This window comes from Syngnathus typhle, linkage group LG6 (assembly GCF_033458585.1).
Source record: "Syngnathus typhle isolate RoL2023-S1 ecotype Sweden linkage group LG6, RoL_Styp_1.0, whole genome shotgun sequence".
Taxonomy (NCBI): domain Eukaryota; kingdom Metazoa; phylum Chordata; class Actinopteri; order Syngnathiformes; family Syngnathidae; genus Syngnathus; species Syngnathus typhle.
In genome coordinates this window covers 4,234,199-4,257,004 of record NC_083743.1, presented here as the reverse complement: position 1 = coordinate 4,257,004, position 22,806 = coordinate 4,234,199, and the positions used below count along the sequence as shown (strand labels likewise).

The following is a 22,806-nucleotide window of genomic DNA, read 5'->3' as shown; positions in this document are numbered from 1 at the left end:
CTCAAAAGTGTCTCGGCATGCAAAAGCAACACAACAAAAAAAAAGGTCATGTTTGTATGAAAACATGCATGCCAGGCCAGTGCAGTGCAGCACACTCACAGGGGGCTGGCGGGCGGGGGCAAGAAAGTGCTCCTGGCAGGCTCGTCCCAGCAGGGCTCTACCCCTGGCAAGGGGGTGAGAGGAGGCCTGCGGCGGGAAACAAACAACACGGGCCTAGTTCATCTTTAACTGTAGCAAAAAGTAGAGGAGGCCTGCTTGCATACGACTGGCACAAATGAGCCTGTTTTACTCCAATTGCAGTGCACTTGTATTATTATTTTTTTTTAAACACAGACAAATGATTACACACACACTGTACGGTCGGTCAATGCGCAGCTAAACAACTTAAAAAAAGTGTTGAACACTGAGGGTCATGCAGAGAGCGGACAGTGTTTGAGGTTAAAGAACACACATGGAGATACAAAATCAATAAACACACGCACACACACACACACGCTGCTGCTGGGCCACATTGTGCTTTAAATGCTGCCCAGGTTGCTTTGAACTCTTAATCTGCTTGTGATCTGCACACGTTCACCTCTGTGCGTGTTCTTTTGCACCTAGCATATTATTTTAGATAACCATAAATATAATAATGTACATTTCTACAAAAAGAAACATATTTTTACCTTCATTCACTGCGGTGTCAAATCTGCACCGTAACTGGTGAGTGAGGTCTCGATCGCGTGGTGCTAACAGTGATCGGTAAGGCCGAAGCTAGCGAGGCTAACGGCTAGTCTCATTCACCATCATCTTATTTTTCTACGTCTTGACTCACGTAGATGTGTGAAGACTGTTAATTCGGAGGAGTAGAGCCAACTCGCGCGTTGATGTCCCTGTCTATTCTCCCCACAGCCACTAGGGGGCATGTTTGTCTGCTATCTTGGTATTTATAGGCTACGCTATGCTGCGTTGAGCAAATCCCGGCACCAACGCCAAAGAAGATGCAGGACTGCGGACGTCAGCGTTTACTTACGGTGATTCCACGCTCTTCCTGAAGTGTGTCACGGACAAGGGGGGATCTGAAGGGGGAGACGTCCACGGTTAACACGTGCGGCGAGATACCGAAAGCGTACGCCGGTTAGTGACCTGGTTTGCGTTTGAGCTTGCGCCGGTGCTGCTTGTTGACGAAGCACGCCGCCAGAGTGCTGAAGAGAACGGCCGCTGCCAAGAAACAAATCGTTGCCACCACGCCCGCCACCAACGGGCGAGCCAGCCCCTCGTCGGCCACCTCCGCGGGGGGGAAGGGATCTGAGGGACAGAATGGAAGGTTAGAAAATCAGTTCCTGCATGGTCAACATTTTTACGGTAAGTTTTTGTTTTATACTGACCCGTGCTGGACACTCCCACTACATTACTGCTTTCGCTGATCAAGTCTTCCATGACTGCCATCACTCGAAACTCATACCAGGACTCCTGGTGTCCGAAAACAACATACCTAAGATCTTTAAGCTTCTATTGGCTCGACTAAAATGGACAAATACCTGAACCAGGTCTCTGGCGACTAGCTCAGTCTCAGTGGACGGGATCAGGTCGTCCAGGGTCTCCCATCGCTCCCCGAGGCGGAACTCCATGATGTAGCGGTTGATGGGAGAGGAGTGGTTGCCCGGGGGGAGCCAAGTGAGGAGGACACCGTGCTGAGTGCGGTTTGCGGTGAGGCACCGTGGTGGGGTAAGAAGCACCAGTGGTTCTGGGGTACCCAGAGGAGAGCCTGGGGGAACACAGACAAACAGAACTCCGGGACTGTTGAAATTCAGAGTGTCGATGGCCACTCAAACCTAAGCCCACCTGCAGTGTTGACTGTCACAACTTCGCTGAATGGGCCTGTGCCCAGCTTGTTCTGGGCCAGCACGCTGAACTGATACTCTGTCCCAGCCTCCAGCCCTGGCACCAGCAACCACGTCTGAGCACCAGAAACCGGCATGGAATGCCAGTCGTGTGGACCGAAGTCCACTCTCTTTGACCTGTGCACGGCGGAAGGAAATAGAAACCATAGAATTTAAGAAGATTTTAAATCTAATACAATAGCTTGTGTCTGGTGTTTGCTAGTGCGAGTAATATTTAGCTTTTTATTTTTTAAACTGGCCGGCGTCACAGTTAAAAGTTGGATTGCGCACACAAGTGACCTACTTACAGTGATCCACCAGGGAAATAAGGTCACTAACGAAAGGGAAACAATATTACAGTCACCTGATTATAACTTCTTTTTCTTCCAGCTCTGTAATGAAAAAATAACTCCCCCCTCCCCCCCCAGAGGGACATAAAGTCCTTTTTGTGCCGTTATCTTTCATTGTTGTGATCATACCAATAGCATCATGTTTGGCAGTACAAAATATTACTTGTCATCTGCTCAAAAAATGAACGGCTCCCTTTTTCCATCAAAAAAAAAAAAACAAGTGCTGACCGAGTATTATTGCCTGTTGTAAACAAGTTCCCAAGCACAATTAATGAATATTTGTTATCTACTTAAAAAAAAGCAAACGCCTTGCTTGCTTTCCCCCCCAAGGAAGAAAAAAGAGTCTTATTGCGTGTGCCATTCACACACACACAAAAAACCCTTCCTCGAATAAACGTCTCCTTCTTTCCCCATCAGAGTTGTGCAGAAAAAGATAGGGACAGTAATTATCTCACATCAAAAATGCTCACACGTAGATATGAGAGACTTGAGCTTGTTTTCAGTGAATGTTGCCAATCAATGCGTGTGAACAGTCTCTCGGTTCAATCTTGAGTCGAGTAAATGCACTCACACTGGACCGTACCACACGGAAAAAGTCTGCTCGAAGCCGCCATCGTAGCCCGATTCCCAGGATACATTAGCGGAGGTGGTCGAGGGCACAACGTGGATGTTGCCGGGAGCGTGTGGGCTGGTGCCTGAGTGGGTCATAAACACACACACAAATAGAAAGCATAAAGGAAAAGAAACAATGCATATTTTCTATTCATCAATCCAGTGAGTCATAATTGTATGTGCACCGATTAACGTTTCAAGAATAAATTTGAAATAATTTGAGGATTAAGATGCAATTTTTTCTAGGAAGAATGCTGTCATTTCACAACAACAAAGCGGAAACAGTCAAATAATATTTTCATTATACAAGAAGAAATTGGGGGACCAAAGTTAGTTTCGCATTAGCACTGCACATACCACAGCTCACATGTAATAAGCAAACTAAGACTAGAACGGGACTCTCATTAGTTGTGCTGATTTAAAGGCAAAGTCACTGTGCTTAGTCCTCAAAACCGTTCTTGTGACTCATCCGGCTGTGACTTTACAGTTTGCAGTAAAGACGTCCTTGCTCCACTGGCTGGACACACAAAAAAAGCGGTGCCACGCTTTGATTACAGAATGAGTCTTCAAATGAGGCACATAAAGCTATTACGGATAAGATGAAATGAAATTTTAATGACGCCCACGGCCAAATTGGATAGAGGCGAGCAGATTACGAGATGTCTATTGCTCGCTGCTTCGTGGGAATCGCACAAAGCACATGGCCGAGAGCCATGATAATCAACTTCAAGACCTGATGATGATGAGCCGTGTGTGTGCGTGTGTGGGTGTGTAATGGTACCAATGACCAGGATCTTGGTACTGGCAGTGATGCTCGTGACCACGTTGGTCGCGACACACTCCCACTCGCCATGATCCTCCTTGCTGAGCGACATGAACTGTAAGCTGCCGCTCGGGAGGATGTTGTGCTTGCTCCGGCTTGGCTTCCCAACCTGCATGTAGATTTTCAAGGAATGAAAATAAGCCAAAATAAGTAAAACTGTTACTATCCACTTGTAAAATTGGCCCCAAAAGTTAAATAATAATAAAAAAAAATAAGTCCAAGATTTGCAATTAAAAAACTAGTTTGTCAAAAAATTTAAAAAATTTAATATGACAATAATGTCAACATTTATCAGGAAAAAGTTTAATTCTTTAATTAATCATTTATTATTCAAATGTATTATTCAAATTTATTTAATTAATTCATAAAAAATACTCATAATTTTGACAGCTCAAGATATTTTCATGTTCGTAAAATAAAGTGACTATTATACAAGAATGAAGCAGAAAATTTTACTCAAACAAAATCCAAATACAACAAAAAAAAAAAGTCATTTTTGTCTCACCTTCCTCCAAGTGATGCTGGGAATATCGGGGTCTCCAGAAGCAGCACAGGGGATGACTAACTCTCTGCCGGCCTCCTGTCGGTACTCCCCCCCAGGCCTCACGTTAAAGTAAGGGGGATCCTTCACGCGGACACACAAACGCTGGCGTCAGAATCTATCAGGAGCACCCACTGGCGGCTCCACGTGGTACCTTTAGCACCAGAGTGGCAGGGGGGGACATGCCCATGGTACCCAGGGCGTTGTAAGGCACACAGGTGTAGGTGCCCAGGGAGTCTTCGGTGGCTTCGGCTACCCGGATGCTCCCGTCTGGCGTCAGGCTCCAGCCGGGGTACTTGTCCACACGCAGAGGGTAGCCGTCCTTCTCCCACTTCACCGACGTCACTGGTGGATTGGCGTCGGCCGGGCAGCGGATGATGCCTGGCAGTTTGCGGGGGACGTAGATGACTGGCGGCATGTTGATCACTCGGGCCGGGTCTGGAGAGAATCAAGTGGACATTTTAGGAGAATGAAGTCACGATATGATGAGGAGAGCTACAAAGATATGATTTAAAGACAATTTTTTTTTTTTTTTTTTTTTTTACAAAAATCCCAATGCTTTCAGGGTTAATGGCATGTTTATAAGAGAATAAATCAAAGTGTTGAAATGTGACATTGAAACATACTGTACAGTTAATACCAATTGTCTGGGACAACTGATTTAAAAAAATATATATATATATATTGGGCGCCCGTGGCTGCAGCGTCGTCAATTCCCCCTCGGCGCTCCGTTCCCACATAGCTTAGCACGGTAATCAATGACTGGCAGGAGGCAAGCGGGGAGCAAATTAGCTCGGCTAGCGCACAACGGTTGACGGTGAAGGCAGCCAGCCTGAGAGAGAGGCCTTCTCTCTTGAAGGAAACAAAAATGGATCGGAAATGCAGGAAACAAAAATGGATCGCTCATAAAATGAAGACATGACAAAACGACGGCCGCCACGTGAACTAAAAACGGCTAACGATGAAATGAAAATCAATTTCATACCTCGTGAAATCAAGACCGGCTACATCTTAACACAAAAATGTCTGCCACGTGAAATGAAGATGGCAGCCATATGAAATGAAAATGGCGGGCCTTAATGAAATGAAAAGGACAACATAATCCAATGTAATGAAGACGGCGACACCGTGAAAGCATGTCTTGACGTAACCTTGAAATTGGGCAAGGAGGCCGCATAGTAGTGAGAAATAATAGAGCAGGCTCCACGCTGTTTCTCTCCTCCACCCAACCCCCAACCGGCGGCGGTTGCCACGGCAACACTCACACTGAACGGTCAGGTAGGCCGACGCCGAGGGCGAGATGCCCAGACTGTTGCTCGGTCCGCACGTGTATTTTCCCGCGTCCTCGGGCTTGACCCGGAAGATGATGAGGGTGCCGTCGATGAGGATGCGCACTCGCAGTTTCAGATCGCTGCATGGGGCGACACGCATGGTTTTATTTCAACGCACACACAGACCGGTTCACACATGTGCGTGTAGCGTTCTAAATTACATGAAGAGGCCATAAGAGAGCAGCAGAGAGTCTTAACAGTTGATTGTGACAAAATTGACACATTGCACTCAATAAAGGGATTATAAATTGCATTAATTTTAAATTTATTCAATTTAAACGAATAAAGAATTTGGTTTCTGTTTTTTGAATGATTTTTTCCAAATTTAAAATCAAGCGTGTCGATTAAATCATGATCTTAATATTTTTATTTAGTTTGTATAGTTTTACTATTTCGTCTAAAATTCAAAATATGTCATTATTTTTAAATCAGGCATTATTTGATACCATTTTTCAAGTCAAACAACTGAAGTTGTCTTTTTTGACAAATATGCACAATACAATAAATTTTTCTTTTCGAAGATGCTGACATTGCAAAAGGTTCTGACAATAATTACAACAAAAAACATCTTTCCACTGATGATGTGCAAAATAATATAATTACTTCTTGAAGTAGACATTATCCTCCTCCCAGAACCAGGTGTAGGTCAAGTTGCCAGGATACGCTTCGGCTTGGCAGGTGAACAATGCATTCTGGGAGATGTTGACAGTGACGTTCTCTGGCGGGGACACGATGAACGGAGGCCCTGAAACACAAAATGTTGTTCACCCATAATATTATCATCAACCGGCTGTTCTTAACACAGAATTGTAGTTTTGTTTGTAGTGACATTAATTAGCTTAAATGAAGCACACTACAATGAAGCTGCTTGTTAAATATTTCCTTTGCCATTTTTTTTTTTAGGTTTTATTGAACGTCACACTTGTACAATCTTCTGCAGAGAGCACATGCATCATTTCCACTCCAAATCACCAGAGCGATGACACAACGCAGTACGGCAGCCACTGTTGGTTGTGCTTGTCGAGCTAGCGCGTGCTTCACATTGTAACCTTTCCGTCCCCCCTTGAGAGCACACTCACTCTTAACTCGCCATAAAAAAAAAAGAGGGGAAAATAAAAGCAGAAGCCATGAAAGGTAAGATGTCTTTTTGTGAGCGGGGCCAGATACAAAAAAGCCTGCTGCTCGTTTCCTGCGTTGAGCATAAAAGTGGACGACTGACAGGGACAACGAGGCACAATCGGGTGAAAATTGAGAAACTTGGTCAAGAAAACTCACCCAGCATGTGGCAGAATGTCATTGCATAACTTTTTGGGGGGTCCCTTAAGTTACCGCTATCAAAGCTAAGGCCCGGGGGCCCAGATCCGGCCCATCACATCATTTTATGTGGCCCGATAAGGCAACTCGTGTGTCAACTCTGTTTCTTGATAGAATAATTATTGCATTTTTTTTTTCTTCAAAACCCTTACAAAATAAATTAGAACATTGTTGAACTTCTTTTTAAGATGGATTCTGTTGCTAGTATGCGACATATAAGAGAGTATTAATGGCCCCAAAATTGAGTTTGAGTCAATCCAATCAAAATCTCGCTGTCACATAATATGCAATTCATAAAAGTTTCAAAACAACCGCTTGAAAGAGAGTCTGATTGACTGGCAGAGTGCTGACAGGCCAACCTTGACAGGCGAGGCGGACATACGCGGACCCAGGAGAGAGTAAAAAAAAAATCTAGCACTTCCCTCGTTGTTGCGTTTTTTTAGACAAGGTTGTTGTTTACGTTACGTCAAACCTCTCAGGAAGGTGAGCTGCACACGAGACACGACATGTCGGACTATCGGAGTTAATGGAGAGGAAAGAGTAACAAGTACAACACACGTCCAATGGGAGCGCTTTAGGTGTGGTGAAGCAGCATGTGGCTCACTATTCAAGTTTTTATTGGTAAATGTAATCTTTTTATGTTTATGGGCCCCTAACACGAACCTTCTAGTGTGAACCCACTCGTACCTTGCACCAGCAAACGGGTGGTGTGAAGCACCTCCCCCTGGTCGCTGTAGGCTCTGCACGTATACGCGCCCCTGTCGTCGCGGGTGATGCCGAGGATGGTCAGGCTTCCGTCGTGCACCTGAGAAAGAAATAATGATATGAACATTGCATGAAGTGCTTGCTGAGCTGCCTCAATGAGAACCAATAAAAGAGCATATGAGAAGCACCCCCCCCCCATCCCTCTATAAATTATGCAACAGGTTGTGAGGTCACGTCCATTCAAGTCACAAACAGCTGTAGTCAATGCATTATGCAGCCGAGGGAGAAAAGAGCTAAGCTCGAGGAACTCGGCCACATATTCTCCGTCTGACACGCTGTAAGCGATTGAACGGTCACAAGATTAACTAACGCGTCGTATTTGTCGCGCAGTTTATGCGCGACAGGCTGAGAGTCAAAGTGTGAAACAAACAGTGAAAATATGAAATGTCGATTCAATCTGATGCCTGGGAAACAATTTATGATGACTTTTAATAGAAAGAGAGAAATTTTCTTGCGTTCATATCAGAGGAAGACATTTTTTTTCTGAATTAAAGGAATTTTTCCACCGAGTTTCTCTCTTTTTTTTTATCATTTATTTGAAGGGGGGGACGTGTTTATTTTGTGAACTAGACAAGTTCAGGCATTTATTCACATAAGTGCTGAACAGAACTTTTTGGGAGGAAAGGCATTGATTTTCTCAAGTCCAACGGCTTTGTTTGGAGGATGCATTATTTAGAGAAATGTGTTCATTTATAGAACTGCACCAGCAGGTGTTTATCTAAAGTGGGCTTTATTTGGAGGGGGGGGGGGCAGCAGAAGATTAACAGGTGTTTGTTTGGGAAGGCACTTTAATTGGAAAGCCTCAAAACGCTGACAATTCGAAACTCGACTACTGTACATATGGCCGTTCTTTTGTTTAACATCTTCAATGTATGGAGCCTTTTCCTCCGTGCGCATAACTAAAGCAATAAAGTTAAGTAAAACGAGCACCATGACAACCCCGCCCCCCCCCCCCTAAAACCCGTCCGCCTCCACCAGCTCCTGTCTGACACATTCCTGCATTTCTCTGGCGAGTCTCTGTGGAAGCGAGAGCATGCGGGTGAGCAAACACACCAGCACACACACATATACACACACCAACATTTGGACAAGATTCTTCGCACGCGTTTCCCAGGAAGAAAAATATCAGAGGAGAGCGGATAAGCACTCGGCTCACTTCTGGATTTGTTCAAAATTCAAATTTAAGTGAAACGGTCAAATGAGTACAATTGGATGCCCGCAATTAATAATGAACATTTAGTGGAGATCTTTTTTTTTTTTTGTGAAGGCAATTGGTGGACATGAAGATGTTCTCTCTCCATCAATCATTCACATTAATTTGACTTCTTTGCAAAATAAATAAAACGACATCATATATTTTTGTTTTACCGAATATTTAGTGTTGGTGGCAAGCTCCTCCCCTTCCCTCAGCCAGCTGATTACAGGTTTGGGGTTTCCCTGGGCGGAGCAGCTAAGTAGGATGCTGCCTCCTTCCTTGGCCTCCACATACTGCGGCGGCGTCGATGTAAATGTCGGCGGCGCTGTTGGAAGATAAAAATTTAAAAAAAAAAACTGACAAAATTTACTCGCATCCAATCACAACAAACTTTCCTTCAAAAAATCCAGAAAAAAGTCTCGATATCCTCGCATCACCCCAAAGAGTCTCTGAAGCTTCAACGGCAGCCACCGAGAAGAAGCTCATCACCAGCAACCCGAGGGGCCAACAAACCTTCTTTCCATTTTTTTTCCCCTCCGCTATGAGTAATTCAGATGATAAATAGTGGCAGTGTGCTCATTTTAAAAGGAAAACGACAAATGGCCCACTTGCTCGCTGCTGGGAAAGTTGCCACGCGGCGTCACACCAACTTGTCTGTCTCTTTGATTTTCTTTCCGATTAAATTTGATTGGGATATGTGGACAAATGCTCGTAAGACCAATTAGGGGCGGAGCTACTTTTATGACGTAACCACCCTGTTCTCTTTTCTGACCCCAATCTCACGTAGCTCTTGTGGGAACGAGCACGCTGTGACAAGCAAGCGAGCGGCACACGCAGCGGGTTCATCGCTCAACTTGGGACTCTATTGTCAGATACAGCGAAACACCGGAGTCGCTCCACTTAAAAAAATAAATAAAAAAAAGTCAGCCGGGCATCACGACTTTGTCCTACTTGCGGCAGCGCTCCCGTCATCAATTATACACATTTAAAATCGAGGTCTGCATCCCATTGTTGATCCCAAGGATCGTTCACCCTTGTTAACTCAGTCCACTATATTTATGCTAAGACTAAAAAAAATGGCAGTCAATGCCCATGACACATTTTTTTTTTTCCTTACGTCGAGTGTTGTCTTGATGTCTGCAAAGCTGAGTGATGCGTGAAAAGCACAGCTAAGGGAAGCACCAGGCAGACTAGACAGGAGGAAGAAGTAGAGGATGAGGAGGAGGGATGGAGGGAGAGAGGCAGACCGGAGGGAGACTGGCCTCACTGTTCTTTTTCGGGCACAAGGCCTCGCCATCTGACACCTGCCACTGAGTGGGCACTAATGCGCCGTCCGCTTGGCAGGAAGCGAAGGCCACCGAACAGGAACTCCAAAGGAGGTGTGAGTGAGCGCGTGTGTGTAAACAGGAGAAAAAGCAAAAAAGGACGCCACCTGCTTCCCTCGCACCACTTGTTTGATGTGAGCACTCTGAACCTACGCCATCATTGTGATATTTTCTTTTAAGGGGTCTTCAGAGCAAACTGGATTTCGTTTGGCGACTCCTCCACGACTTCGCTGCCGCCCTATTTGCCGACAAAAAGTCGAGTGGAAAAAAACAACAACAGCAAATGTTTGATTCTCAACATCCGGACAACAAAAAAGTCGAGATGACGTTATTCGAGATATTATTAGTTGCTGTTGAAAGGCCTGACGGGAGTGAAGAGCTCCGCAGCAGGACGCTGAGCGTGAATACTGATGAGGTAAAGCGACAGAGGTGCAGTATGCCCAGCACAACAAAAAGACATTGATAAAAACTAAAACAGTCTGACCTATTCACTCGCCGCGCGGGACAGAAAATGGGGACGCTCTCGTGTCGGCGCCGTTTTATGTAACGCTTGCCGACGCCATCGTGGGAAGAAAAAAAAAAAAAACTTTGAGCCTTCACGCACATCAGCGTGTTTCACTCCAACGTGATTATGCAGGGCTGCGAGTTTTATAAATGGTCCTCGACAGTACACGATTCCACAGCAGCACCTTGTCATCGTTATTCAAATGGGGAGATCGGCAAGGCACGGTAAAACATGTGCATAATCACATTTCACACACCAAAAATACACGTGTGAATGACACAGGAGGTTAAGAGACCTGTGGAAAATTAACAACTTTTTATTTTTATTTTTACTCGTGTAAAAAATGCTGCATCGTGCAGGCAAGGCAGTTTTTGTTGCATCGCACACATCTGCAAAAAAAAATAAAAAAATACAGCTTGATAGGAAAGCTGGCTAAAACGCACTCGTCACATAAAACACAGTACACTGCATAGGATTTACTAATGCGCTCGGGGGGCCTTGGCGAGGAAATGCAAAGGTGCAGATATGTTATTTTCCCAGCCAGTCATCACTTTAGTAGCTCGCAGACGACGTCTCACAACTGCCTTTAACAAACCACAATCAATAACTCTAACCGGTCTCATGAAAACGCACATCACTGGGACCTTGGCCACAACTTTTAAAGACTGGATGCTTTTATAAATGATCAAAAATCAATAAAAGGTGAAAAGATGACATATATAGTGCAATTTTGCGTTGGTCAATTTATGATAGTGATCATATATTGGTATTATGATTCTTATAGTATTGGTTGTGGTAAATAATAGTAGTATCATCATCAGATAATTCTTATAAATATTATCATTGTTATTGATGTAATTTTTGGTTATTTTTATAACTAGTAGTAGTAGCACTAATAGAAGTTTAGTGGCAGTAGTGGCAATGGCGGAGCTGGGGGGGGGGATGGGGCACTGTCCCCCCGATAATAAGGTCTGATGATTGACATTCGGGTATTTTCTTATTTTTCAGAGATTTTTCCCCATATTTTACCTAACCCTATTTTTATCTGCATATTTTGAAGCTATTTTTTTATTAACCCCCTGATATGCTTGCTCCCCCCAGAAAAAAATAATTGTAGCGCCGCCAATGAGTAGCAGTATTAGTAGGAGTCACATTACTTATAATTCTAAAAAATGAAATGTGACATTCTTAGCATTCAAAAAGTCATAATATTCCATAAAAATATGAATCTTACTCCCTGAGGCCGGAAGACTCACCATTGACCGTGAGGTGCACCCAGCTGCCGTTGTGGAAGGTGTCGTACTGTTGCTCCAGCATCAGGACCCGGCACTCGTACCAGCCCTGGTCCTCCGAGCGCACCGGCTCGATCTGCAGGGAGGCCTTCCCGTGCAGAGAGGCTCGACCTGCGGACGTGGGGCAAACACAACGCAGTTGTCAATAAATCGGCCAGAGCGGACGCCGAATCATTACCGACCAATGAGTTTGCTTTTAGCGCGCAATCGTCAGACTCCACAGGCTGGTGACAGGCTCTGACGTCTCGGCGTCAAATGCAAATAAGTTTATTTTCCATCTCAAATAAACGTGAAATTGGCCAACTGGCCGCAAAACAGACACATTCCTGGAGGCCACAATTTAACCTAACCAAAAGTATCTGCGTGGGTGGAAAAAAAACAGCCTTCCATCTCAAAGTCGGCATACGGTTTCACACACAACGATTTTTTTTTTTTTTACCCCTCTCCTACTTCACCGTTCAGGCTAAATTGGAATTCAAACGGGGAGCAAATCACAAGGGAAGGGAGAAGTTGAAGAAAGCGAGCCTGCCGAAATCCGCCGCCTTTCGACCGTCTGTCGAGCATGCGGTCCGCCTTTGACAGCCCGACAGACTACAACGTTTGCTTCTGCTGGGCTTGACAAGTGTTCTGAGACGGAGCATCTTTGCAGACTTTGATGTGTAAACGAACGGCCGTATATGACCCGCTTTCTTTTTTCTTCGAGGTGCCGGTCGGTGCATTCTTGCGGAACTGTGCAACGCGCGATGGCATCGACCGTGGGATCGCCGCCATCGTTTAGATGGAAAAGGGACATTTTTCAATGGAGTGGGAGGTGAGCAGCGACTGCAGTTTTGCAGGAGGAGAGAGAAGAAAAAAAAAAAGGCAGTCTTAAAAAAAAAAAAGTCAGGTCTATTTTTGGGTCGGCCATTGAAGTGCTGAGTCGGGGCGGGAGGTGTCTTTTTGAGATCAAGGGAGCCGTTGCTGCTCAAGTGAACCGCAGTGCATCCTAATTATCATTTTTAGGGCTTTCGCAACATGTATAATCCAAAACTTTGGGGAGCCCCTCTCCCAGAATTATTTGAAACCTCAAAATCAGTTGCATGAAGGAACTAAATGTTTATCTCCCGCAAATAATGTTTGGTCTGGCTTCAAAACATCATTTGACATCTACAGGCCGTGGCTTCCTCCACACACATCGCTCCGAACACCCCGGGGGAGGGGGGGGGGGGGAGGTTGTTGAAAGATATATGATCTTCTTACGCCGGCAGCTTGTCCCAGAGCCCAAGAATCAGACGCTAAAAATCTCACAAGCTGCCCGACTGAATTATTGATGGAGTCTTTGCTTTGAGTCGGCACAAAAATAGATGTTTTTTAAATGCTGTAATTTCCATACGGCCGCGGGACAAGTGCGCGCGGTAATGAAGGGGGAGATAATATAGTCTGCGAGGGAGGGGTGGGGGGGGAGGGGGGTGTCTAAAGTGTGTCGTTTAGCGGGAAGAGATTTTTTTTCATTTGGAATCCACAGTTCGGCAGAGTCACTGACGTCGAGGATGTAGGTGATGGGCAGCCTTAATAGGTGCTGCTGTTTTGGTTAGCAATCAAATGAACGTATAGATCATTTTCTCCATTCTCCCACACTCAACGTGTGGCCGAGTGGACGCTGATACGCTTTGAAGGCGCCACTTTGCACATCGCAGGAAACCCGCTGTAGGTCAAAAGGCTCAAGTCAACAACGAGACACCCCCCCCCCCCCCCCCCCCCCGAGCTACACAGGAGGGATCCCCTTTTAAAAAAAGTGCAAAGTCACTTTTAGATTCAAGGCTTGAAACGCAGCCATGCTTTGCCTCCCTTTTGACAGCGTATTAAGAGCCGAGGGTGGGGTTTGCGAGGCGGTAAAGAGGAACCAACGGGAGGGGATAAATGTGACCCCATTCTGACAGCTCGCCATCTTGTCTCACACACACACACACACGCACGCGCACACACAACGCAACATCAGAGGAAGCAATTTCCTGCTGCGTTGAAGGCGGCGCGCAGACGCATCGACTAAATCAGCACAGGAGGATTTATTTTTTAAGGTTATGATGCGATTCATGCGGCGTGTAATGCATCTCTAATAGGCGTGGATTTTACTTTCACTCAACTGTGTGAGTCACATCAATCATCCACACTCGTTTATTTGTGTCACTGTCATTTCTGATGGGAGGCTTTTTTATGTTTGTGTGTGTTTGAGTTTTTGGAATTTGTGTTTCCTAAAGGATGGCAATTATGGGACACATCCCATAATCAAAGAATCAATCAAGAGTTGATTCATTATTTTGATTCTCGGTGTTCGAATTAGAAAGTGGTCTCCATTTTATGACAATGAGTGTCCGTCTGCGATTTTGGAATGTGTGTTTTCTAAAGGATAGATCGCACGTCCAATAATCAAAGAATCAATCTAGAGTTGATTCATTCTTTTGATTCTTGGCGTTCGAATCAGAAAGTGGCCTCCGTTTTGTGACAATGAGTGTCCGTCTGTGTTTTTGGAATTAGAGTTTTCTAAGGGATAGCAATTAGGGGACACACATCCCATATAAAACGAATCAAGAGTTGATTCAGAGATTCTCGGCGTTCGAATCAGAACGATGTGACGATGAGTGTCCGTCCGTGTGCGCTCACCGGTGTACTCAGGGTCCACATGGGGAGGGTAGAAGCGGAAGTTGATGAAGAAGGGAATAGGCACTCCGAACTTGAACCACTCCACCACGTAGGGGGGCTGCTGGCCATCCAGGGGAGGGGACACGTCGCACCCCAGGATCACGCTCTCTCCGGCGCGCGCCGTCACAAACCGAGGCTCCTCTCTCACTCCGTGGGCACCTGAGGACGTAATTAGGCGCTTCCGTCAACAAATTGACTCCCTTGCATTCAAACACTTTATTGCACACGGACGAGAAAGCGGCACGGCGTTTGGCGGACGGTGCCGGAACGGAAGCTGCCAAGAGCTCGCATTGATCTTCGCCGGCTGCCACCGGGCCCGACCGCGGTCCAACCTGCCTCAGCAGAACCATCACTCCGGGAATGGATTTTCTCCAGTTTGCTCCCCCACCACCCCCGAGACCACGCTTTCATTGAGCCGTGCCATCAAGGGACATGCTGACATTTCACAAAATGCAAGTGGAAGCTTTCATTAGTAGGATAATGCTTGATGAGATAATTGTTGGGATCATTGCGATCCATCAATCTTTTCCTTTTGACATTTCGATGTGAAGGTAGAGCCAAATATCGAGACATTCTGAGATTCCCGATTCCACCCAAACCGTTGGCTCAAGATTTTAATTGAAAAGGAGATCAAAACGAGTCCCGAAGGAGGAACTAAAATGATTCGACGACGACCTGTTAGATTGTTTTTTGTTTGATTGTTTTGGAATTCTCTCGACTAACCAAAAGCTTGGACTCCGTATCTGAAAGGCCATATGGATCACTTAGCGAGTGTGTTTATCATTTTAATCGGCATTATCCTGTCAGAGAGTTAATCCACTTTGGTCGTTTCAGCCGGCGCAGATTCTGTTCAGAAACAGAAGCAGATTAAATCAAATTATATGTGTTTTTTTTTTTTTTTTCACTCATCTGCTGGAATCTGCTTTGCTATTGTGTCTCTTGACCAAAAGAGAAAATACTAAAGCTACGTTGTATTTCCATGCATGATTTCCTCCGTTGACTTCATAATATCATTGTCCTCACTGACAATGTAAGTTTTAAACATTTATATTTGAAATGTATACAACAAAGCGTCCTGATGTTTTTAGGATAAAAGCCGAACACACAAAAGTGGTGGTCTTTTCTTTTTGAAGCCAGGATGTATTTAGCCCGGGGGAAGGTTTTGAAATGCAAACCACTGACATTAAACAGTCCTTTTTTTTTAATTTTATTTAAACCATTGCTATGAGTGAATAGTCGATAGATATCAAAGTCTTTTTGAATTCAAGGCCTTTGCGAATGGTCGAGATTTCCTCTGCAACTTCACACTGGCCACATTGTTTGCTTTGGCTAAATAGAGTCACTTGACGTCAAGCGCAAACTCAAAGCTACCACTGGTGGGTGGAGGGGGGGGGGGGGGGGGGAGTCAATTTGTTGTTTTCTGTGCTGATGTTCAGGATGGTTCTGGTTCCTAGCTGGACATTATTTTTAGATCCCGTGAAGAGTTCCAGGGCTAATAATTGTCCAATCTCATTAGGGGATCCTCAAGGGGGCGCAATCAGCAGTGGCTCGATCATAACATTTAGCAATTTCATTTCCTTGATGGATTCACGATGATGCCCGCAAGAGTTTATGAGCACTTATTGAGAGGGAATATTCAAGCTCGCAACAACACATTTGTTTCTTATCATTCTAGTTTCAAATTCAAACTAAGAACCATTTCTTCTTTTTTATTTTTTTTTTATTTAATACGCACAGGCTAACATAATTAGCATATGGCTAAAGGTGTAACTGCTACCAACTCGCCAAATAAGCTCGCCATTAAAAGTGATGTCCTTTTTTTTTTTTTATTGTCCCCAAGTCTCCTTTTCATCTTTCAGAATTCGTCAAAAGGTGGGTCGTTTATTTTAGACTTTATATACTTCACTCAAAACAGCACCGAGGTTACACCGTGATGCTTGAATTAATTTGTCATGCTATAAGATTTATTGCATAACAGTGCACACAAACTACCAAAAAGTGACATGAAAAAAAAATGCATTCATATTGTTATGATAAACCCCATGAACCAATAAGAGACATCTGTTCACGTCCAAATAGCAGGCAGCTGTCCATAACAACACGCCAGTCGTTCAGGGAGTATGATGGGGAGGCGGGGGCGGGGGTCTACGAGGTTAATTCCACCACAGATTTCAACTTGTTTTGAAGTGCATGCAAACAACATAAAAAGCATCCCACACACTCGTCACAACTTCACTCCAAACGCTCAAAAAGCATGTTATGTCGAGCAAAGCATCTCATGGCGACGTCGGCATTTGAAGTGTCGAAATGCAGCAAGCTAGCAAAGGGGGATGATTGCATGTAAGCTTGCGTTGTAGCGGCAAATGCAGCAGGCTCACTGGACGAAATGGCCGCGGAGAGCTTCTCAAGGGCGTGCGGCCACTGGGCTGGATGGGCCATTGGCAGGGAGGTAATTGAATGCCAGCCTACGTGGCTGAAGGTCACATCAGGGAATGAGCGTGTGTATGTGCGGATACAGTACGTATGCACAAAGTGGAAATGGCGTCCTGCTTGTGTTGGTTGAGAATAACTCCAAAAATTAACTCAAAATAAAAATGTTATTATTTATGATGATGAAAAGTGCGTCTTGATTTTATACTCTGAGGGGAATCTGAAATGTAAGTTGCGTGAAAAGTTTTTGCTATGAGGTGACATTTCAATAAAAGACGATTCAAATTTTGATTCCGATCGATTTACCGATTCAAATCTTTTTTTTTTTTTTTTTATGACCCTACTGTCCACAAAAGTGGCTATCATGTTTTTTCGTTACTTTTTTCTGACGGAGGTGCAAGCCTCAAAAATTGTGAGAAGATGTGACCATAAGATGGATGCAGAGGGGAGGGGCTGAGGGGGGGGGGTCAAATCTATCTGATGATAGTTTTAAAAGTTCAAAGAAGGCAAAAGTGGAATAGCGCGAGTGGAAATCGACATCTCGGCTTTCGTACGCTTCGCATCAGCCCTGCCGGTGTGCTGCACAGATAAAAGAAATTGGACACCACCAAAGCAACGCTGTTCCTTGTAGTAGTGAAGCACAGAGTGAAGGTAATCTTATGAGTGGAGTTAATGTGTGTGACCTTGCATCCGTTGCTAGCCACGAGAGTGGCTCAGCAGACCGTAGATTGCACAGCATTATATGGGCACTCACTGTTTTCATAGGATGTTATCTTCATGCAATAGCAACCAATGTAACATCAGTATGATATTTAAATACATGAGTGAGTGCAGGGATGGGCAACCTTTGATTAATTAACAAAATGAATATTAAAATTCATTAAGAAAAGACAATTCAAAATGTTTTTTAAAAATGTAAACCCAAATAATTATTTTTAAAAAAGTTACTAAAACATTCAGTTGTAGATTTCTAAAGGAAAACGCCACAGGAGGTCATAAAATACTCAATATATAAAAAAAATACTGAAAAATAATCTGTAGTAGTTTTAAGATGTAATCTTACCATTCGCCACTAGATGGCAGTTGCTCTAGTACTGCAAAGTACGCCAAACAAATTGAAGTCGGGAAGATTTTGTTTTAAGAACATGTACTGATCAGTATCATCCGAAATAAAAGCATCAGCACTCGAAATCCAGACTCACACAATGTCCCAGACAGAAATAACAAAAGTCAGAGCGATCGATCTATCTGAGGCACAATCTCAAATCTCCCGAGATGCCTTTGACAATGTGACTGACAGTCTCGCCACCTACCCAAATACAAACTCTCTCTCCTTTTTTTTAACCTATCACCAAGTCGCGGTTCACAAGATCTCTGCACGCCGTCAACCAGGAACGCAAAGCTGAAAATAGTCGCCTTCAAACAGCAACGCTCTGCCAGTGTCACTTAATTACCGCTTAGAGTGGCTCCTGCTTCACCTTGATTGGTTGCCAAATTACCGTTGACTTTGTTGAAGTGACCTCCAGTCTCACGGACCATATGCTCTCCAACCTCACTCCCAACCCGCTTACTTGGCAGGAAATAATAATAAATTAACGTATTAAGCAACTTCTGTGGTATTTTTGCGGCGCTGTATCGCAGAATAAAATCAATGCGATTTATTAGCATTACCTTTTGCATTGTTTGTTAGCATGAGCTAATTCTTCCAATCTTCCAGATCTGCATGTTGCATACTTAAAGCGTGCGAAACAGAGAGGGTGGGGAAAAAAAAAAAAAAAAAAGGCGCAGATGCTCAGCAGTCGACTTGTCCCGAGGCTTATCCAGGGTATCGTTTGCCAGTTTGCACAACAAACCACGTCGGGACGTTCATGTTAACACGCGACGCTTCTTGCCATTCAGATTTCACTTGACTGATTTCACCGTCCACGTTTTGGCTCGATCTCATCAGTCAGCCACATAGCAGAAGAATCATAATCTCATCTAAACTTGACCTATTTACTGTCTTGGCAGCTTTGATTTACAGATGACATGAATCTGGGATTCGACTTGTCGCATTCGCTCCACTTTTCGGCCCTCAACGTTTACGTCAAGGAGGAGGGGGGCGGGGGGGGGATCTTAATGCTTTGCCTCACATTTGATAGAATCTTTCCTATTGTGTTTGCCTTCGTTCAAGCAAAAATAGGAGCTGAAGAATGAACAATCATTTTTGACTTTCCAGCACGCCACTTACGAACGCCGCCTTCAAATAATCGTCTGGAACTCTGCAGTTGAGCGTCTCGAAAGCTCTGGTGGCTTTTTGAGAAAATCCTCCAGTCCGTCACCTTCACTGCAGCAAAACCAAGCACCCTCTCACAAACTCACACACACACGCGGACGCACACACGCAGCCACGCTTTAACACCCCGCTTTCTCTCAGACTTCACGCCAGACGTGTGCTAGCAGAGCACTTTTAACTGGGATGGGTATGCGTGGACGTGGGGGCGGGAGGGAGTCACTGGGATCAGTTACCAGGCAACAGCTTGGCCCGTGTCTCCCTCGTCTGGACATGAATGGGAAAGCAAGGTTAAGTGAGTGCATCTGTCAATGCACATGGAGTACGACTAGGACCCCACACTCAAAAAAAAAAAAAAAAAAAAAGATAATTTGGCCATTTGATGACGCGCAATTGATGTTGGACAATCGCTACCACGACATCCTCCCATAGTACAAATTGCAGGCTCTTGTAGTACGTTCATCTGACATGTGCTGCATTATTTAGCTACTTGCTCCATCCTTGGAGGGGTTCAGACGGTCACACCCCTCTCTCTCATAGGAGCATGGGACCGACCTGTCGTGCTATGATCCTCCATGCATGCTTTCTACACACTGACTGAAGCATGATCAGAGTAATCCATTGTGTGTGCGTATGAGCGCGTGTGCGCGCGCGCGTAAGCCTTTTTAGGAGCGAATCTCGTGCAAGGAAAAAAAAAAAAAATGCCACGCATGTCTCGAGCTGCAGCAGCAGCAGCACACGCACGGACGGACGCACGCACAGATGGTGTGCAAAAATGCAACGGGAGCTATTATATTGCACTTGACTCACCTTGAGCGGCCGTTCCTCTGGTGCTGAATACACTTGCTATAAGAGTGGCCACATACCAAATCATAGTACTATTGCCAGCCAGCTATCGCCACGCCAAGTGCCCCGTTCGTTCGACCACGATGGCTCATATTCGACCTTGCGCCTCCTTATCAAGCTCTTCTCTCTCCTCCTTTTTTTTTTTTTAGCGACTTCTCGTATCCGGTGTCGTCTCCCCGGCGCGCTCGCCTCCCTTCGTCCCTTCTTCCCTCCCCCGTCCTTCCATCCGCATCCCCGATGAGACACAGCACCTGCACCGCCGCCGCCGCGCTCGTCTCGCCACACACGGAGCAGATTTTTTTTTTCCTTCCCCCCCTCCTCTCCCCTCTTTCTCTCTCTCTCTCTTTACGAGCGCCTGAGCGGAGAGCCCCGAAGTGGGAGGAAGCGCAAAACCCATCCTCCGCCTCGCGAGCGCCCTCCCTTCGCACCCCCTTGCAAATCCCGCCCCCTTTCTCTCACCTGATTGGCTGTCGGTCAGGCCTCCCGCGCGAGGATTGGCTGAGCCTGCCGTGCGCTTCATTCAAGGTGAGTTGGAGCGTGCCCGTAGTAGAGTAGTAGCAGAGCCGCAGAATCATGCGCACTGACAGAGGGACATGTCGGACATATTTCGACCTAAAAAAAGAAAAAGCAACAGTAAAAATAAAAAATAAAATCATCTACATGTGTACAATCCACACCTTTCAGTGTTGATGGTATGACGTGATTGCAAGTGTGTGTGACGCATGGGTGTGGCGACAGAAATAAAGCATGAGGATGCAGCAGCTTCCCTCCACTACACATGGTTAGCCCTGATAAGACAGCAACTCCACTACTACGCTACACACACCTCCTCTGCTCACCCCTCCCCTCGCCTATCCCCTTCAATGGATGCCTCTTTTTGCATGCATGTGCACACACAGGGCTGCGATTATTTCACCTCCAGAAGACGCCGCTTTGCACCAGCCAGGGAAACCATCAGGCTGTATTCTGCATGTGTAATATATGTTGTACAATATGAAGCCAGCATGCACGGGAGACTAGGGATGAGCATATCTACCTCACAACTCGGTTCTAAGCTCAATGCTCAACTCAGGCCTTCCTACATGGAGTTTGTATCCTACAAGGTTCATTCTGTCCATTTTCAATAGCGCAGGGATGGGCAACTGGCAGTTCTTTGCTTTTTCTGGTGCGCATACGTTAGCCACTAGAGGGCAGAATTATACAACACAAAGAAGACTTTCACAACTAAGTGACTACATTGTTCGCAGAAGATATAAAATACTCTATATGCCCGTGATTATTTTTATTTAAGCATTCGTATGGTATAAGCTTTGTCCCTCATCTGCACTGTAAGAATGATCTCCACACACTTCCCGTTCCACCCCTCCCACCCGAAGTTCCTGAGGTGCTGACACAACAACTCTGACGAGATACGTTTCCATGGCGAAACGCACGTGACGTAACAGGCATTTGCCTCACGAGGCAATTTTTATTTTATTATTTTGTGATGGAGTCAGATTTTCCTGCCAGAGAAAATATAACATAATCTCTTACGCAACCAAACTATTAGTTTTAGATGAAGCCATAAAATCTTTCGAATTTTTGGCGACAAGGGGAGTCCCGAGAAATCATTTTGGGATTATGTGTTGCGTAATTTAAAAACGATGTGAAGTTAGGTGAGGCAAACACATTTTTTTCCCCATTGAACAAACAAATTACGTCACTATTACTCATGTTTTAGAAATGGAAGAGAAACGCACCCCACAGAGACTTCAAGTGACCCTTTTTTTTTTTTAATGAAAATACTTTTTGTGTGACATTGTTAGGCGCTGTTGCCATGGTTACTTACACCCATGCCTCTACAGGTGTGTCACATGCATCACTACCACGGCAGAACGAGTCCAATCAAAGTAAAATGAAAGCAAAAAGGCAGCAATGAGGGGGATGACAAGCAGCCATGTTTAAAAGGAAGTCATTAAGTCTTTCAGGGTTTTTTTTTTTCTTGCGCAAATCTATTTTTAACACAGTGCTAATTGCACCACACGCGCAACGCCCAACTCGTGGTAGCTTCGAGAAACATAATTCAATTGGAGGCAGAAATAGCAACTTTCCAAAGGGCAACACAAACTATTTTTCCTGACCCGAGGGCGAGAGAGAGGGAAGTCTGGGCTTCCCGTAGAAAATGGATGGCTGGAGACAAAGCGGGCAGAACAGTGAAGCCCGGGTTTGCACCGCCTCCTACTGGTCATTGACAAGTAAAAACCTCATTTAGATAACCACGATGTATTTAATACAAATTCAGTTTTTCAAGTCGATTATTCAGAGCTAGAGATCCAAGCTTGAGTTTCTGGTTTCACGTATTCTAACTAAGTTTTTAAAGTGACTATTCATATTTTTGTCGTTTTTTAGGGGGAAAATATGGCAGCCTTTTGTCAAAGTTGCTAATGTGAGAATATTTTGACTATCCTCTACTGTCTTCGGCAGGTGTTAGTTGCCTGCGAGACACAGCACAGGGTTTAACGTGTACTTTGGTCGCTATGGAAACCACATCCACTAGTACCCCCTCCCTCTCCATCCTCGCTGTACCTTCTGCGAGGTGGCAAGCATGTGTGCAGCTGCAAACGACAAACAAGACGCTGCAATCCAGACTGTTACTTCACCATAATCAGATTCAAAGAGAAT

At 45.0% G+C, this 22,806-nt stretch overlaps 1 protein-coding gene across 3 annotated transcripts in view; it reads right to left on the bottom strand.

Annotated features, from left to right (window-relative positions):
• igsf9ba (immunoglobulin superfamily, member 9Ba) overlaps window positions 1-22,806 on the bottom strand; it is a 43,069-nt gene that overhangs the window by 11,960 nt on the left and 8,303 nt on the right. Inside the window, exons 2-18 of one of the 3 annotated variants that reach the window (XM_061281350.1) lie at window positions 20,605-20,757; window positions 14,559-14,756; window positions 11,883-12,029; window positions 8,970-9,121; window positions 7,524-7,641; window positions 6,126-6,267; window positions 5,457-5,602; window positions 4,346-4,629; window positions 4,156-4,275; window positions 3,609-3,759; window positions 2,787-2,910; window positions 1,828-2,003; window positions 1,524-1,750; window positions 1,371-1,455; window positions 1,129-1,290; window positions 1,016-1,061; window positions 100-186 (exon numbers count right to left, since the gene is read on the bottom strand). In XM_061281350.1, the coding sequence (XP_061137334.1) occupies window positions 100-186; window positions 1,016-1,061; window positions 1,129-1,290; window positions 1,371-1,455; window positions 1,524-1,750; window positions 1,828-2,003; window positions 2,787-2,910; window positions 3,609-3,759; window positions 4,156-4,275; window positions 4,346-4,629; window positions 5,457-5,602; window positions 6,126-6,267; window positions 7,524-7,641; window positions 8,970-9,121; window positions 11,883-12,029; window positions 14,559-14,756; window positions 20,605-20,665 (2,426 nt within the window). In that variant the 5' untranslated portion in view covers window positions 20,666-20,757. Of the gene's footprint in view, window positions 1-99; window positions 187-1,015; window positions 1,062-1,128; window positions 1,291-1,370; window positions 1,456-1,523; window positions 1,751-1,827; window positions 2,004-2,786; window positions 2,911-3,608; window positions 3,760-4,155; window positions 4,276-4,345; window positions 4,630-5,456; window positions 5,603-6,125; window positions 6,268-7,523; window positions 7,642-8,969; window positions 9,122-11,882; window positions 12,030-14,558; window positions 14,757-20,109; window positions 20,354-20,604; window positions 20,758-22,806 lie in introns of those variants that run through there. The other 2 variants (XM_061281349.1, XM_061281351.1) reach the window with 2 other exon arrangements.